The sequence below is a fragment of the Nelumbo lutea genome, chromosome 2 (assembly GCF_056320005.1).
Source record: "Nelumbo lutea isolate HS-2025 chromosome 2, American lotus-T2T, whole genome shotgun sequence".
Classification (NCBI taxonomy): domain Eukaryota; kingdom Viridiplantae; phylum Streptophyta; class Magnoliopsida; order Proteales; family Nelumbonaceae; genus Nelumbo; species Nelumbo lutea.
This window is the reverse complement of record NC_142685.1, coordinates 67,201,678-67,218,514: the sequence shown is the minus strand read 5'-3', so window position 1 is coordinate 67,218,514 and position 16,837 is coordinate 67,201,678. Positions and strand designations below refer to the sequence as shown.

Below are 16,837 nucleotides of genomic sequence, written 5' to 3'. Positions count from 1 at the left end.
CCTCGGTGGGAGGTCCAGATGACCCGAAGCCACCCATACTTCGGATGGATGGGTAGTAGAGGGGACATCCTGAGCCCAGGTACCTACCTTAGGCTCGTCGATGAGATTGTCTACACTAGACGACATACCAGACTAATAGAAAGAAGCGAACTAGAAGGGAAAAGGAGGCTCGAGAGGACTCACCAAAGAAATACAACCAGACTGGAATAACAGAACGAACTAGAGGACCCAAGCTAAGAAACCCCTAGCGCGAGCTCAAACCTTAACGATGAAGGCTTTGTGGTGAAGAAAATGGCCAAGGAACCCCCTATTTATAGCCGCAATTGCGGGTTCTTTGAGGCGAAAACGATTTAGCGCGTTTTTGACGTCTGCGAAGTCCAAGTCGCGTGAAGTCCGCACGTAACTCGGACATGACCCGAATCTCTTTTCGGTCGAGCCAGGCGCTAGACCGGTATAGCTGGATGGAACGCAGGGCGACGCAGCACAAACACCAATGCCAAATCCACCTAGCGCGTCATGACCTCCTCGCGTTGGGTCACCGCCGCCAGCGCAGGGAGTGGGGGGCAATTGATGGAGGGTGATTTGGCCCAACCTCGTAGCTCAGGTACATGTAGGCGTGACCTAGCTCAAATAGTGACTCAACATGACAACACAACGGACAAGAGCACGGCTCGGTGGGGAAGTCCCACCGAGTTCAGCACGACACCTCGGCAGATACACTACTCGCCAAAAGCCGCCTCACCCGCACCTCCTCCCCGGGGTCAAGGGACTTCGGGGGGTCCCGAGTTCGGGGCACCCTGACCCCTTTTGAGACCCGAGCTCCTCCCAATGGACCTCGGGCCACTCCCAAGCAAGAAAGCATCGATTCTTCTTTGGACGCCCTGAGGCACAAAGACCTCAGGTCGGCTAGCTCAGCATAATCGGCTGCAGGCAGCCCGCCACTTAAGGGATGGCCTAGCTCAAGGCATCCCACACCTTACCGCCATACCTGACAAACCTACGAATTACAGGCATGTCCCCTCGCCATGCCTGCCACCTTTAGGAAGGCATCCCACACCTGACAGACACGTACCCTGCACGACGGCCCCGCGCATGCCACCTCAGTCTTGCCTGTAGTGGCTATGGCAGACTGACAGTGGCGGTTATACCTGCCTTGTTAGAAGTCAGAGGGCCGGGAACAACGGAATTCAGCTATAAGGAACTTACCCTGAAGGAATAAGATATCTAAAATCACTAGCGCAACCTACACTCTTAGCCTTCGTTCTCTCTTTGCTTCCTGTACGCAATAATAACTTAAGCATCGGAGCATTTCCACCGAAAACCCCCCCAGGAGTTATTCCTCCTTCCTCTCATTTCAGGTACATCTCAGAAATCACGGAAATACCAGTTAGGAATGACCGAATTGTGCTACATCAATTATAAAGCATTATCACTAAACAAATACAATGCCGTTTCCCCAAAATACATTCTATATGGCAACATCAATGCCAAACAAAAAGGAGTCGTCATTTCTCATAAATTAGTGCAACAGACCTTCATCTATATAGCACGTTTTCTAAGAAAACGGCTATGAGGCAATGACATCGATGCTAAATAGGAACTATATTTTTTAGTATTTTATATTTTATTTAATTAATATTGAAACCAAGCAATGATTTTATGCACAATAAACATCAATGTTTTACTGATGGGGCGGCATTTTTTCCACGGAACGAAAATAAGGTTTGTTTTGTTTCTTAGTTTTTAAATACGAAGGAGATAAAAACCAAAATAAGTTTAGGGTGAAGTACAGATACACAGGATGCAGAATTCTGAATTCCAGCGTGACATTCCCGTTTCTCCTCCGCCTTAAACGGCAACGCATAACCAGGGCCCCACACGACACGCCATCACTAATTGTACGAAGCTGATAGCTGGCAACCTTAACTGCTCTTCCGTTGAAAATATTTATATGCCCCCAACCCCGAGACAGGTTCTGCTCTTCACACAGGGCGCTTCATACGCGTTTTACACGCACATCTATCGTATTTATAAGTTATTATTTACGAGAAATGTAAGTTATTATTCACGAAAAATGTTCTCAATCCACGGTGGAAGGCGCTCATGTGTGAGAAGTACATCCCGTTCCAGCCCGGTCCCGTGCCCACCTACACCAACTTTCGTTGAAGCGCTCGCATCTCACAACTGTCGAGCTGGATAAACTTTTTAGTGGGTCCCACCGTATTTCAATCCAACGATTCCAAATGTTCCCGTACTACAACGTCTGGCGGCTTGTCAAAATCGAAGAATAGCTGTCCTCTCATTTTCTTTGTTCAAAAAGGTTGACCCATGCGCATCTAATAGCGAGACCAACAACAGGTTCACACGCATATGATAGACCGGTGGATGGACCAGGTTTAACTCGTTTTGTTGAGATTCCGTACGTAGCAGAATTAGTTGCAAACTAGTCGTGTATGATAGGCTACAAAGGCCAATGAAGATTAAAAACGTCAGATTCTCTAATCTTGTAATTGTATGGATAAATGACATGTCTTCTTGTCATTGTATTCCGTAGCCTATTTCTATTTGTATACCTCATCCTCTATCCTCATGTTTGTTTGTGGCAGATCCAGAATCTCTACCCAGTACCCAGACCAGTTACCCGGTTCAACTCGTCCATAAACCAGCTGGTCTTAATTATTATTATTTTTTTATATTATTTTAAGGTGAGTAAAATAGTTTTCACTTTTCAGGCGAACTGGTCTGCAAATTTCGGACAATTATTTTCATCGGCTCAAAGCAATGGAGTCTTGATACCAGAAGAAGAAGAAGAAGAAGAAGAGGAAGAAGAAGAAGAAGGTAGAAATCAGATGGGAGTTCCTCTGCCCATGGAAACCCTTAGCGAACGAGCGGCCTTCATGAGAGAGGCACTCCAGAAGAGCCAGACCATTACAGACAACATGGTCGCTATTCTCGGCTCCTTCGATCACCGTCTCTCTGCTCTAGAGACTGCGATGCGTCCCACTCAGGTATGGATATGTTTCTAGCTTGGATTTGACACCTCTGATGATTTTCATTAGGCCTGGTGTTCTTCACTGAATCACTAATCCCGCAAGCAGAGAAGATCAGGAAATTGCTGAACTGATGGCATGAATCCATTTCTGATTTGATTCTGTTTTTGGTGTTTTTCACCTACCTCTCTCTCTCTCTCTCGTTTGTGTTAATTTCTGTGTGTCGGATTATAGATAAGGACACATTCAATTCGGAGAGCACACGAGAACATCGATAAAACCTTGAAGGCGGCGGAGGTTATATTGTCCCAGTTTGATCTTTGTCGCCAGGTTCGTTACTTCTCGATTCACGTTAAATTTCTTATGCATTTGTTTATTCTTCAATTCATTGAAAAACCACTTGATTTCCATTTTAATTATGTTAGGATGGTCATTTTTTCTCTTAATTCTGGAGAATTTATAAGACTGGTTTTAATTTCAGTAATTTGCTTCTGTCGATATATTATAAAACTGCTACTGTTGGCGAAATATAATTCAAGTAGCTGACTTAAATAGAAGGGATAGTGTGTTGTTGAGTTGAGCTGTAATTTTTGCTTCACTCTTTTGAGCAACCCATGCTGTCACGAAGAAGAAAGAGAGGAAGACAGGTTTTCCTGTTTTTATACTTTCTTTTTTGATTGGCTGATTAGTTCAGTTCCACTTAGTTCTTTCTTTCAAATGGAAGTTTGTTAAGTAGATCCTGGTATTCAGATTAACTGAGAAGTTAAAATAAAAGACGTCTGATTCAGTAAGTATGTCAGTTAGCTAACTCACAGAGCATATGAGTTCTTTCGGAACATTCTATAAATGACATGCCTTTTGTGCACGTAGATGTTTTGGGGACTACTTTTTCTTTCTTTTCAGTATTAGAATTGCATTAAACGGGGGAGGACATGATTTATTTGCACATTTATGACCTGGTCTTTTTTTCTTCTCTATAAGAAGCAGCTTATTGACAAATAAGAAGTTAGGACGGTCTTTGAAACCATATTTCATCGTATTTAGGGGAAAAGCTGGAATATTTTTTAGAGGGGTGGGGGGACTATATATTCCTTACAAAAATTTAAGGGGCCCACTCTATTAGGATATGGGCTCTCTAACCTTAATGGTATTTAAATTCTAAACTGAATTAATTTAGCAATCTGCAACTGATTTTACTTTTTCTTGTCGAATCCTATGGAAAGTGTATTACATACTTGAAGATATGGAGGCATTCCCATGTATGGTTACAGTGCATTGTCAGATAGTTGGATCTGTTACATGGTAGAATGTTAGAAAAAGTTAAAGAAAAAACTGTTTTTCTGATTAAAAGAAATCTCAAATACTAGACAAAAAGATGACTAAAATGGTTTGATGCCAGTTTTTCATATTGTTTATACTCTATTTGAAGTTTCTTGTAATTTTTGAGTGTATAATTATGTCTCTTAGTAAAAGTTAGAGGTTTTTGATTTTTTTTTTATGAATAATGAGTGATTTTATTAAGAATTGGAAATATAAAAGATACACAGAGAAGGTTCCCAAAAAGAGGCACGAGATGCAGCCTCAGATCAAAACAAAGAATTACAGCTTATCCCAAAATATCTGATTCCTATGCACCCCTTGTTTAGCTAGTGAGTCTGCTAACCCATTTGCAAATCTTCTTTCCCATTGGAAATGGACTGATATGCTTATAGTTAGCCATTTTTTTGATCAATAACACTTTCATTAATTCATCAGTAGAAAATTTACAAGTGAAAGACAAACACACTTATCTTCCAAGAGTCACAAAGAATGTTTATAGTTAGCCATCTGAATCTTCTTCTTACTATTTCTCCCTCTGTATCTTCTTTCTTTTCCTTTTTTGATTGTATGTACATCTAGACTGTGGTATGACCCAGTATTCCACTACATTGCATGTTACATGCCTGTCTTTTTGCATGCTGATGTCAAAGATCCTTTCAACATGTAGGCAGAGGCTAAAATACTGAAAGGACCACATGATGACTTGGGAAATTATCTAGGAGCAGTTGATCAACTGAGAAGTAATGTTCATTTCTTCAGCAGCAACAAAAGCTTTAAAAGTAGTGATGCAGTGCTTAACCATGCAAATAATTTGCTTGCTAAGGCTATTCTCAAGCTAGAAGAGGAATTTAAACAGATTTTGGTGTCTTACAGGTGAGTTATTGCATAGATAATTTCTCCTATTTATGCTATGTATATGTGATTTCTAGACATTTAGTGGATATCTTCATCCTTGACATGCTAGTTGTGTTCTGGAACTTGCATATAGTATGCTTCCTTCTCTGGATGATAAATCAAAGTGAAGTGTCATTAAATAAGATAGCACTCCATAGGCACAACAAGATACAAAAAAGAAAAGAAAATACAAAGCTTTAAAAAATATCTCTCTGAATACAACATTGATAAAGTTTTGATGAGATTTTAAAATCTTAAATATCAAATGTAGAGTTTACCTAATTTGAAACATTGCTGATATATTGGCAATGTATTTGAAATAATAGAAAAAAATAGATTCTTGGAATATTTTGTATCACCCTCAGCGAAAAGTGGAGTTTTTTGGAGAAACTTTGCAGGTCTTGCTGATATTATGTACCGTGTTTATAGGTGATGGAAGATTATCTTGAGATATTACTTAAATATTGTGGCAGAAACAAAATTGCTGCAGTGTTGTGATTTCAGGTGGTCATCTATTTTATCACTATCAAATGTGAATGTTTTTAAAAATGTGGTTGCTCACCTAGTGTTTTTCCACTAGGTTGCTGTTGTACTGCAGCCTCTTCTATCAATAAAATTTTTACCTTACCTTCTCAAGAAAAAAAAAAAACTATTTTATCACTATCAAAATTTGCATGCAGGATTAGGAATGTGGTTCATTTTGATATAAACTGTGCCCAGAAACTTAAAATAAAATCCCTATTCTCTTGGATTTGAAACTTTGACTGTAATTGCCAAATTAAGGTCACTTTCATATTATCTTGACATCATCAAAATGCTTCTGATGTGGTTGCAGACTCTCTCTCTCTCTCTCACGTGCGTGCGCATTTTGTAGCGTAGAATGATAATCATCAAAAGTTTTTCCCCGTGACATTGATGACAGATTAATCATCCATTATATTTTTTGACAGAAAAGCTAGTGGGTGCCCCTGTGGCCTACGTGCTTAGAGGCTGACAGGTTCTCATTAGTTCTTATCTAGTCTGGTCATTGTGCAGGGTTGCTTAACTCATATTGGAGCTATCAAACTTAATTTTCATTAGTGTTTCCTGGACACTTGGGAACTGGTGGACGTCCAGGGATTTGGGGGTGGGGACACTTAGGAACTGGTTTTAGGAGAATAAGATTTTTCAACAAGGCTCTCTTGGGTAAATGGTTGTGGAGGCTTGGGTCAAAGAGGGAAAGGGATTCTCTTTGGAGAAGGGTGGTAGTTGGGAAGTATGGGGTGATGAGGTTTGGGTGGGAGTTGAGGGAGGTTTCAAATTCCTATGGGTAAGTGTCTGGAAAGGGAATATGCAGTTTAGTCAGAATTTTAGAGATTTGGTGAGCTTCAAGGTGGGTGATGGGTCAAGGGTAAGATTCTGGGAGGATGAGTGGTATGGGGTAGGGAAATTGTATGAGGTGTGCCCAAGATTATACAGGTTGACAGACCATCATATACCGGTTAATCAATGTTTTAAGGGGTGAACAGGTTGTGTGGAGCCCTAATTTAGAAGGCCCTTGCTGGATAAGGAAATGGAAGTATGCATTCAGCTTCTGGAAAAGTTACAACAATCAGAGGCTTCAGCTTCTTCAAGTCTTTCTATATGGTGGAAAGAATCTAGGAATGGAAAGTTTACAGTAAAGTCTTTATATATGGCTTTAGTTAAAGATCAGTTGTTCTCAGATCGGGTGAAAGCAGTTTGGGGGAACCCAGTGCCACCTAGAGTGGAAACTTTTGCATGGTTGGTAGCTTTGGACAGCATCCTAACTTTGGGCCACTTAAAGAATAGGGGCTTCAACCTGGCAAGCTATTGTTATCTTTGCTTTTCATAAGAAGAGTCTGTTCACCATTTGTTTTACTCATGCAAGGTTGCAAGTTTTTTGTGGAATTTCTACTCGACCCTATTTGGAGCAAGTACCTTTCAGCCAAGGTCATTTGCTGAGCTGTTCTCTTCCTGGCCAAAGATCAATGTGAGTGGAAAAGCGAAAATGGTGTGGAGATGTATCCCTTTGGAATGAGAGGAACAGGAGACTGTTTGAAGACAGTAAAAAAATATAGAGTTGCTGGTGGCTTTAGTTGCACATTTTGTCTCAGATTGGGTTCTGGTGCTCCCTGAGTTTGAACAGATTAGCAGATCTGATTTGGGGGAGAACTTTTGGAATGTTCTTGAATTTCAGAATTGTAATGTGATCAGTTTGTATTGGCGAGGTGCCGTCTTGTCACCTCTTAATTTGTAACCTTTTTCTTATTAATAAAATTTCTTTTTTCTTACTCTTCAAAAGAAAAAGGGATTTGGGGGTGGGGGAGGCCAGTATTATACTCTCTAGTCTGATTGGTTATTAGGACTCTTATCAGAGTTGAGATATGGCTTCATTGTAGGTTCACAGGCTTATGTATTCCATGAGCTTCGGGTGTATCAAAGTGGAGGGTGATTCCCAAATTGTTAATTTAGTGAATGCATGTGATGGATCTAATTATTCATGGATTTTTTTTTGTCATCACATTAGGAGGCCTGAGCTTTGACTTACAGAGAGAACGTACTGTTCAGATGGATTCCAATATTGGCTGGTTTGATGGCTGTAACCATGCCAAGTAGACCTGTTCATGGGCTGGGTAGCCTGACAGGCCGGCCCGATCTAAGTCGGGCTTGGACAAGATTTCAGGCCTGCGGGCTCGGGTTGGGCTTTCTAAAAAAAGCATGGCCTGAGCCCGACTTGATAATGCATTATATTAATAAAAGTATATTTTATATAATAAAAAAACATATATATAATATATTTTTCTTCTCTTTTTTCAAGTAATAATGAGACTTTTCATTATTTTTTTAGGTTTTGAGGTCTTTTAGTATAAATAAAACAACTTTTAATCAAATTAAAAAGGAAAAATCTTTTTTTTTTCCAAATTTCTAGTCGGGCTTGGGCTCGGGCCCAGGCTTCAGGCTTTATAGTCTGGTCGGGTTTGGGCTCAAGACCTAGGCCCAATGGTCGGGCCGGGCTCGGGCTCGGTCCTGAACATTTTCTGTTAATGTAAAGGCAAAGCCCGGCCTGAACCTGGCCCGGCCCGGCCTGAACCTGGCCCGGCCCGGCCCATGAACAGGTCTAGTGCCATGGGGGGGGGATTAGGAGAAGTGATTTGTATAGGGAAGCGCTTATCCTGGGTGGTCTGTAGTGAAAATGCATTTCTATTCTTAGTTTTTTATTGTTTTGTTTTGAGGCAAATTTTGCCCCTTCCCATACAATTTTTGGCAATATGTAGTTGTTTGTTGTCTTATTTTCTTCTCCTTCGATATTGTTCTGTTTTTTTTTTTACTGATAAAGAAGGTTTTCAGAGTACATTTTTCTGTTGCCCTTAAATAAGCAGTTTGTACTTCTGTTTTCAGCAAACCTGTGGAACCCGATCGTCTTTTTGAAGGCCTTCCAAATTCACTGCGACCAGCATCAGGATCACCTGGCCACCAGGCTGATTCTACTTGGAAGAACCCTTCTTCCAACAATCATCATGAGCACCAAAACAAGGGCTTGGAATCTTACACGCCTCCAACTCTCATTCCACCAAGGATTCTGCCATTGCTGCATGATTTAGCTCAACAAATGGTTCAAGCTGGTCACCAACAGCAGTTGCTTATAATTTACAGGTAACAGTTTCATTTGGTGATGCAGATCATTGTTTAGGATGTTCTCAATCTGTTAGTGAGATCTATATCTATATATTAAAATGGATTATGGAATGTGCCAAGTTGGCACTTTCCTGGTTTCAGGTTGTTTTTGAAAGGCACTTTTCTTTTTTTTTTTTTGTTTTTTTGAATTTTTCTAATTTTAAAATTGAACAAAATAACTCAAGTGGCCAATCACCATTTAACTCACCATTATCTCTCCTCATGAACTCTTTCCCCTCTTTCTCATTAGCTAAATAGCTCCTTTAATTATCTGTCAATATTAATTATGCCATTAATTCTCCTTTAATAACTTATGCCACTAATTCTCTTTCCTCTCCATTACTTCATTAAATTCATTAAATTTATCTATATCTATATCCATTTCAATTTAGCTATAATTTTAGATACATTAGATAATATTTACATTAAATTATAATTATTAATAAAAAAATAATTATCTTGAAATGGAGATATTCAATGATTAATTATATTATTAGGTTAAATAATCTACATCTATTGAAAAGATAGTTAATTTTTAAGTTATTTAATCAAGTAATTTGCCTTTTAGAATAAAAATTATTTACTTCACTCAACAAATAAAACCAGTGCTTTAAAAATTGACTTGGAGGCTGAATAGTTTTTGCCTTTAGGTAATAGGTCAATGGTTCAATTGTGCGAATTGGATGAGTCAAATCATGATTCGTATGTTATCCATCTATATATATATATATATATATAATTACATTTTATGTGTGATATAATAATTTTAATTTGTACTTTTTATTTTTGTTTTTAATTTTTTATAAATAAAAGACCAAAAAGTGAAATTTGAGGCCAAAAATTGAGTTTTTCTTTTGTATAGTGGGGTTGCAAAGATTGCGAAAAGTTATCCAAAATAAAAAAAAGATCAACCCATTAGACAATTGACACAAAGTTAAGTCGTCCAGAAGTTTTCAATACATTGTATATTGTAACTCGTGACCCAATGATTGAGTCAAAAAGGTCAATGGTTCAACTGCCTAGGTTGAACAGGTTTTAATCAAATCAATGGTTTTTGACAAAATAGTGGGTTTTAGGAAACCTGGAATTATAAATAGGGTCGAGTTATGATTTGAATGGTTCAATTATCCAAGTCAATGACGGGTTGAAAACATTGAATAAAACATCGTAAAAATAATAAATATTTCATTTGAAAATAATAAATATTAATTAACCATAGTAAAAATAATTTAGTAGCTTACTTAAATAAAATAAAAATAATTAACCATATTAAATGTTATTATTGATAAAATTATTTTTATAATATACTAAAGTAAATTAATTAATAAAAAGTAATAAGATAACTAAAAAAATAATATCCATTTAAAATTAATATAAAACTAATACAAAATTTTCTAACAATTTTTAGTTTATAACTAATTTCTAGTAATTTAAAACCAACTTAAAATTCCATTATAAAATAAAATCTTACTGTAATTAATTAAAGTTAGTAATGATTAATAAAAACAGACATAGTTTAATTAATTTAAATTCCATTTAAAATAGGGAAAATTATAGAAACTTCCTTGGGTTTTCTAACAATCCTATGATTTGAGAGAAGGTACAAATACCTTCCGCCAACATTCCAAACGGAAATTGCTGATGTAATGCACTAATGTGTTAACCTTTACCCTTAACCAACTTTATTCAGATGTAAATTTACCAAAATACCTTGACGTCAATGCCTTAACAACGATAAGGGTATTTTGGTAACTTCAATGTCTTTTTTTTTATTGAAAAGCTAATGGAAAGGAGATATTTGTACTCTTTTCAAAACTATAGGGGAGGTTTTTATTAGGATCAAAACACAAGGGTGGTTTATAGAATTGTTATAAGAGGAGAATACAAAAATAATAACAAACCAATAAAATTTAAAAATAAAAAAAATAGCATTAAGATACAAAAAATAATACAAATGTTTGTAGAGCATAGGAAATTAGCCACTCTCACTAAAGCGCAGCTTGGATTGTGATTGGATAAATTAGACATAACCTAAAGAATAATGCTTGAATTGGACTTAGATGGCTACTGCTTAATTGGAAATGTCAGAGCTCCTCAATTTCCTGACTAGTATTTGTTTAAATTCAAAGAGAACAAATCTAGCTTTCACTGTTGATATAAACTTTGTTATTAAAAAAGCTTTTTTTTTTTTTCAAGATTAATTAGAAAATTGTTAGAGATGGGTAATATGATGCATGTAGGGATTTTGCTGGTTCCATGGGCAGATGAACTTTCAAATGTATAATTTGACAGTGTGCTAAGTTTCTCCCCTTTTAATGGCTGAACATCTATTGTTGGTGAGCTGTTTCCTTTTGTACTTTTGAACCTTCCATTTTCTTCTCTCTCCTATAATATTTTTGTCATCCTCTTTGCTTGGTATTTATAAAAATATTTTATCCTTTTTATTCAAGTTCTTTTCAGTTTAACATATAGTCTCTCGTTGCTGCTACTCAGTCCCTTCTTCTCTCTTTGTGCTTATTTTGGTAGGGGTAAACACTCGTATTCTGTGGAAAGAGGAAGCTTTCCTTGGTAGTGTAGTTTACTTTTGGAGCCATGAGCTGGAATTCTTACATTAGATCCTCTGAGGATCGTAGCATTTCTGATATTGGTTGTAGAGGCTGAAGAAATCTGTTTTGCTGCAAATCTTTTTTTCCCTTAAAACCAAGCCATAATGCAAACCAATTATGCATGTGGTTTGATGTAACCTTGTTTGATATTTTGTTTGTAGGGTTCAGACTTCAGACTGAAGTCATCATCAATGTGTTTGGTTTGCACCATTGTTGTATATAATATATAGAGCGTGCCTTTTCTTCTCACCCACTTGTATGTGTCGTTAGTATATGTGTTGACTTCTACTTTAAGTAAGGTTAACATTAGTACTTTTCTTTTTCTTTCTCAGTAGTAATAGGGGTGTGACCCTAGTGTTTCTCTTAACTATTCTGCTCTGTAACAGCAACCCTGTAATCCTAATGTTATTTATGTATGTGTAACTCATTTTCTTCCTACCATGCTCTAGAGTCTACTTTCTTCATGTTGAAGTTTCAAAACCATGAATTTGGTTTATGCTGGATCAGGAGCAGGCTATTAAGCTATTCCCAATCATAGCTTATAAAAATCTTCTTTTTGGACCATTCATATGGGGTCAACTATGTGGGCAGTTTAAGATAATTTTTTTGATACTTGAAAGAAATTTATTAATCAGCAATGATAAATAGTACAATGTCCCCAAGGAGAGGCATGAGATGTGCAACTTCTCCAATAGTTAAGTACAATTTTCCAATATACTAGAACAAGTTACATTGTAGCACAAAAAAGACCCTCCTTGGAAACCCCCTGTTTGGCCAAAGAATCAGCCATAGCATTAACTGACCTGCTTACCCATTTTTCCTCAACTCTCATATTACTGGTTAACCACTTAACTTTTTTGATGAGGTCTTTGTAGCCCCAAATGGTAGCATTTGGGTTTAGACGCCACCTTGTTACCACCTGAGAGTCCCCTTCAACTAGGAGATGTTCCACCCCAAGCTAGTATTTAGGATTCTTTTGGTTTCTTCCTTGGAGGATAGGAAGAACAACCATCGATCCCCATCCAGCCTTCTCACATCGACTCCTTAGGAGCATCACCACACTTTAGAAGCCCACGCCTAAACTTCCTCTACCTCCAAACCCTTCTAGTTGAACATGCCCATCAGACAAGCATGCAGGACAATTTCTCCTTCACATTACCCCTTCCATTTCTAGAAAAAAGGATTTGTTGTTGGCCTTTGTTATTACTTCCCCACCCCCTGGCCATCTTTGTAGAGTCGAGTTTCCTCCTCCCTTCTGTTTCTCCTCTTTCTTCTGGAAACCTCACCATCTCTAGGGGTTGGACTATTGATGATGCCAGTCTCCTTCTCTCCTTCTTATTGCCTATCGTCAGGCGTTGGCCATAGTGCCATCGTCTGTTGGTTGCTAGTCGTCAGTCGCATGGTCGCTAGTCGTCAGTTGCATGGTCGCCAGTTGTCAGATCAGTGGTAAGTAATATATGGAAATAAGAGGTCATGGATTCAAGTCTTGTCACACTCATTTTTTAGAATTTAAATTACTTAGTGGCCTAGGCGGTTTCATGAAATTGGGGCTGGTTCACCGGCTTTCTGGTTAAATTGGATGGTTAGTCGGTTTTCACTGGATTTTTAGACACTACGGTTCTTGGGGTGTGACTGAACTGGCCAGGTCCCCGGTCATGGTTCAACTGGTTTGATCGGTTGAACTGGTCTGGTTTTCTAAACACTGGTACTAATTTTCTTCTTTTAATGAAATTGGTTCTGTTATTGATTAAAAAAAATATGGTGGCAGCTGGTAAGATTTAGGTGGAACTTGAGGGAGGTTAGTGATAAAACTCAGATTAGATGTTCGTATATGTTCAGATAAGAAGAAAGAGAAGGAAAAGAGAGAGAGAAGGAGAAGGAGAAAGAGAAGAAAAAGGAGAAAAGTCACAGCCGAACTAGAGAGAAAAATCTCAAAACCTCTAGTCGGCCCTTCTTTTATTTATACTCTTCTAAGACATACAAGTATTACCATTGTGCCCTTACTTAAGTGAGGGCTACATTAGCAGAGCAATTCATATATAACTAAACATAAAGGGACTGTACTACCCTTGTATAGCCGACTCTAACACTCCCCCTCAAGCTAGTGAGTATATGTCATATAGTCCTAGCTTGTTACATATGTAGTCCACTCTTCCCCTATTCAACCCTTTGGTAAACATAACTGCCCATTGATTTCCTGTGTTCACATATGCTGTACTTATCACTCCACTAAGCACCTTCTCACGTAAAAAGTGGCAATCCACTTCTATGTGCTTCGTTCTTTCGTGACACACTGGATTAGAGGAGATATGAACTGCAGCTTGGTTATCACAGTATAGCTTCATAGGAGTGTCAATCGAGTATCCCATCTCCTCTAGTAGACGCTTCAACCACACCAGTTTGCATGTTGTGTGAGCCATAGCCCTATATTCAGCCTCTGCACTGCTTCTTGCTACCACTGTCTGCTTCTTACTCTTCCATGTCACTGAGTTCCCACCAAGAAAAGTGCAATACCCTGTAGTGGACCTTCTGTCAGATATGGACCCGACCCAATCAGGATCCGTGTATCCCTCTATCTCAAGATTTCCTCCACTCTTATACAACAAACCACGACCTGGAGCACCCTTCAAATACCTCACAATCCTTAGGACTGCCTCCCAGTGTGGGATTCTCGGATTCTACATAAATTGACTCACTACACTGACCGCAAATGAGATATCAGGTCGAGTGATGGTTAGGTAATTAAGCTTACCCACCAGCCTTCTGTACCTTCCTGGATCCTCAAACTCCTCACCTGTATCACTACCCAATCTAGCATTCAGTTCCATAGGTGTTTCAGTTGGTCTGACACCCAACAACCCTGTTTCCTCTAGCAAATCAAGAACATATTTCCTCTGGCACTGATTAATACCATTCTTGGACCTTGCAACCTCTATCCCTAGGAAGTATCTTAATTTGCCAAGATCCTTTGTCTGGAAGTGATCATGCAAGTAAGTCTTCAACCTGTCAATTCCTGGTCTGTCACTGCCTATGATAACAATGTCATCTACATATACCACTAAGAGAATCTTCCCAGCATTTGATTCATAGCTGAATATGGAATGATCAACCTGACACAGTTTTTTTCCAAATTTCTTCACCACTTCACTAAATCTCCCAAACCATGCACGGGGAGATTGTTTAAGTCCATAAATAGCCTTCTTAAGTCTACAGACCTTCTCACCCTCCCCCTGAGCAACAAACCCTGGTGGTTGCTCCATGTACACCTCCTCAATAAGATCACCATGTAAAAAGGCATTCTTGATGTCAAGTTGAAACAAGGGCCAATCAAACATAGCAGCAAGAAAAATTAGAACACAAACTGACCCAATTTTGGCAACCGGAGAGAAGGTGTCTGTGTAATCAACACCATACTGCTGTGAATAACCTTTGGCAACTAACCGAGCTTTTAACCGTTCAACACTTCCAAAAGGTGACGTTTTTTTCTTTCAGCCACCCCATTTTGTTGAGGGGTGTAGGTACATGAGGTTTGATGGATAATGCCATGTTGTTCCAAATATTCTTGAAAGTGTGTGGAAAAATACTTGTGGCCATTATTAGAATGAAGAATTTTAATATTTACACCAAATTGATTGCGAATTTCAGCATAAAATTTCTAGAAGATAGAAAACAATTCGCTCTTTTTCTTTCATAAGGTAAAGTCATGTCATCCTTGAATAATCATCATCAAAAATTACGAAGTACTTATAACCATTATAAGACACTACTCTGTTTGGAACCCAGATGTCTGAATGGACTAAAGAAAAATGACTCGATGTACGACTATCAACTCTAGGACTAAAGGAGACACGATAATATTTCCCAAACTGACACGACTCACAATTTAAATTAGAAAGACGACGCAACGACGGAACAAGTAACTGAAGAGCTCTAAGAGACAGATGACCAAGTCTGCAGTGCCACTGATGAGGGGAGAGAGATGACTGAAGAGCTGTTGCCGAACCACCTCCATCAAGATAATACAATCCACCAGCTTCATGCCTCCACCAATCTTCATCCCCATCTTGAGATCTTGAAACACACAAGAAGAAGGGTAAAAAGTTATTGAGCAATTAAGAGACTGAGTCAATTTACTAATAGACATCAGGTTAAAGGGACTTGGGAACATATAAAACTGAGGAGAGAGATAATGGGTCAGTGTCAACATTACCAACACCACATATGGCTGATGTAGAGTCATTGGCAAGAGTAATAGATTGGGAAGTAGAGGACGGAGAAATGGATGAAAACACACCTGGAATTCCAGTCATATGATCGGAAGCTCCAGAATTTATAATCCAACGGGAAGATGTGGATACCAGACAAGCCTTACCTGTGTGTGCAAGGGTAGCTGTGTTCTGTTGAGATGTACCCTGAATGAACCGCTCATACTCATCCCGTGAAACACTCATCATCTCCTTTTTGGAAGTATTTGTTGATGTAGTGGGGATCTGATCAGTGACTTGAGATTCTTGCCTTGAGCTACCACCATTTACAGCTGCATGATTCACCCAGGTTGAAGGTGGGCCATGGAGATTGTAGCAAAAGTTGATAATATGTCCCTCCATACCACAATGAGTACACCTTCTCTAAGTATTACCACATCCCCTACCACGGGATCCCCTTGGATCTCGTCCTCCAACACAAACACCACAACGATTATACATTCCACCACCACCACGACCATACATGGGTCCACCACCACTACCACGACCATGCTGATCTCCTCTACCACCACGACCTCCCCCTCTCGTAACTACAAATGCAGACCTATCTGACATAGTGGAAGTCTCTATGGGTCCAATTGAAATCCTCCGAAGACGAGCAAACACTTCCTCAAGAGAGGGAAGAGTAGATCCACCTAATATTTGTGCCCTTATGGGTTCATACTCAAATTTCAGCCCTACTAAAAATCTGATCACATCCAACCGCTCTCTTTGTTGCTGAATTTTGACATCAGGTGTAAGAGGATGATAAACATTCAACTCATTTCGTAAATTTCTCATACTGGCATAATAGTCCTCAAGACTCTGATTCCCTTGTTGCAGATTGAGGTACTCTTGGTACAGTTGGTAAACCCTAGTAGTGTTATCTTGTCCAGAATATAGTTTCCTTGCATGATCCCAGACTTCCTTGGTTGTATCTAAAAACATGAAGTTCACATTAATTTTGGACTCTATGCTGTTTCATAGCCAAGTCATAATTTGAGCATCCTCCTACTCCCATTCATCATATCCCGGAGAATCAATTGAGGGTTTATTTTCCTTCACATGTTTCACTTTCTTTTTGGCTTTCAAGAAAACTTCAACAGAC

The 16,837-nt window shown here is 38.8% G+C and overlaps 1 protein-coding gene across 1 annotated transcript in view; it reads left to right on the top strand.

Moving 5' to 3' along the window:
* Window positions 1–2,355: 2,355 nt before the first annotated feature.
* Window positions 2,356–16,837, top strand: part of LOC148871329 (exocyst complex component EXO70A1-like) — a 29,624-nt gene continuing 15,142 nt past the window's right edge. Inside the window, exons 1-5 of the mRNA XM_088969975.1 lie at window positions 2,356–2,394; window positions 2,733–3,008; window positions 3,225–3,320; window positions 4,978–5,183; window positions 8,604–8,858. Of these exons, the coding sequence (XP_088826101.1) occupies window positions 2,371–2,394; window positions 2,733–3,008; window positions 3,225–3,320; window positions 4,978–5,183; window positions 8,604–8,858 (857 nt within the window). The 5' untranslated portion in view covers window positions 2,356–2,370. The remainder of the gene's footprint in view (window positions 2,395–2,732; window positions 3,009–3,224; window positions 3,321–4,977; window positions 5,184–8,603; window positions 8,859–16,837) is intronic.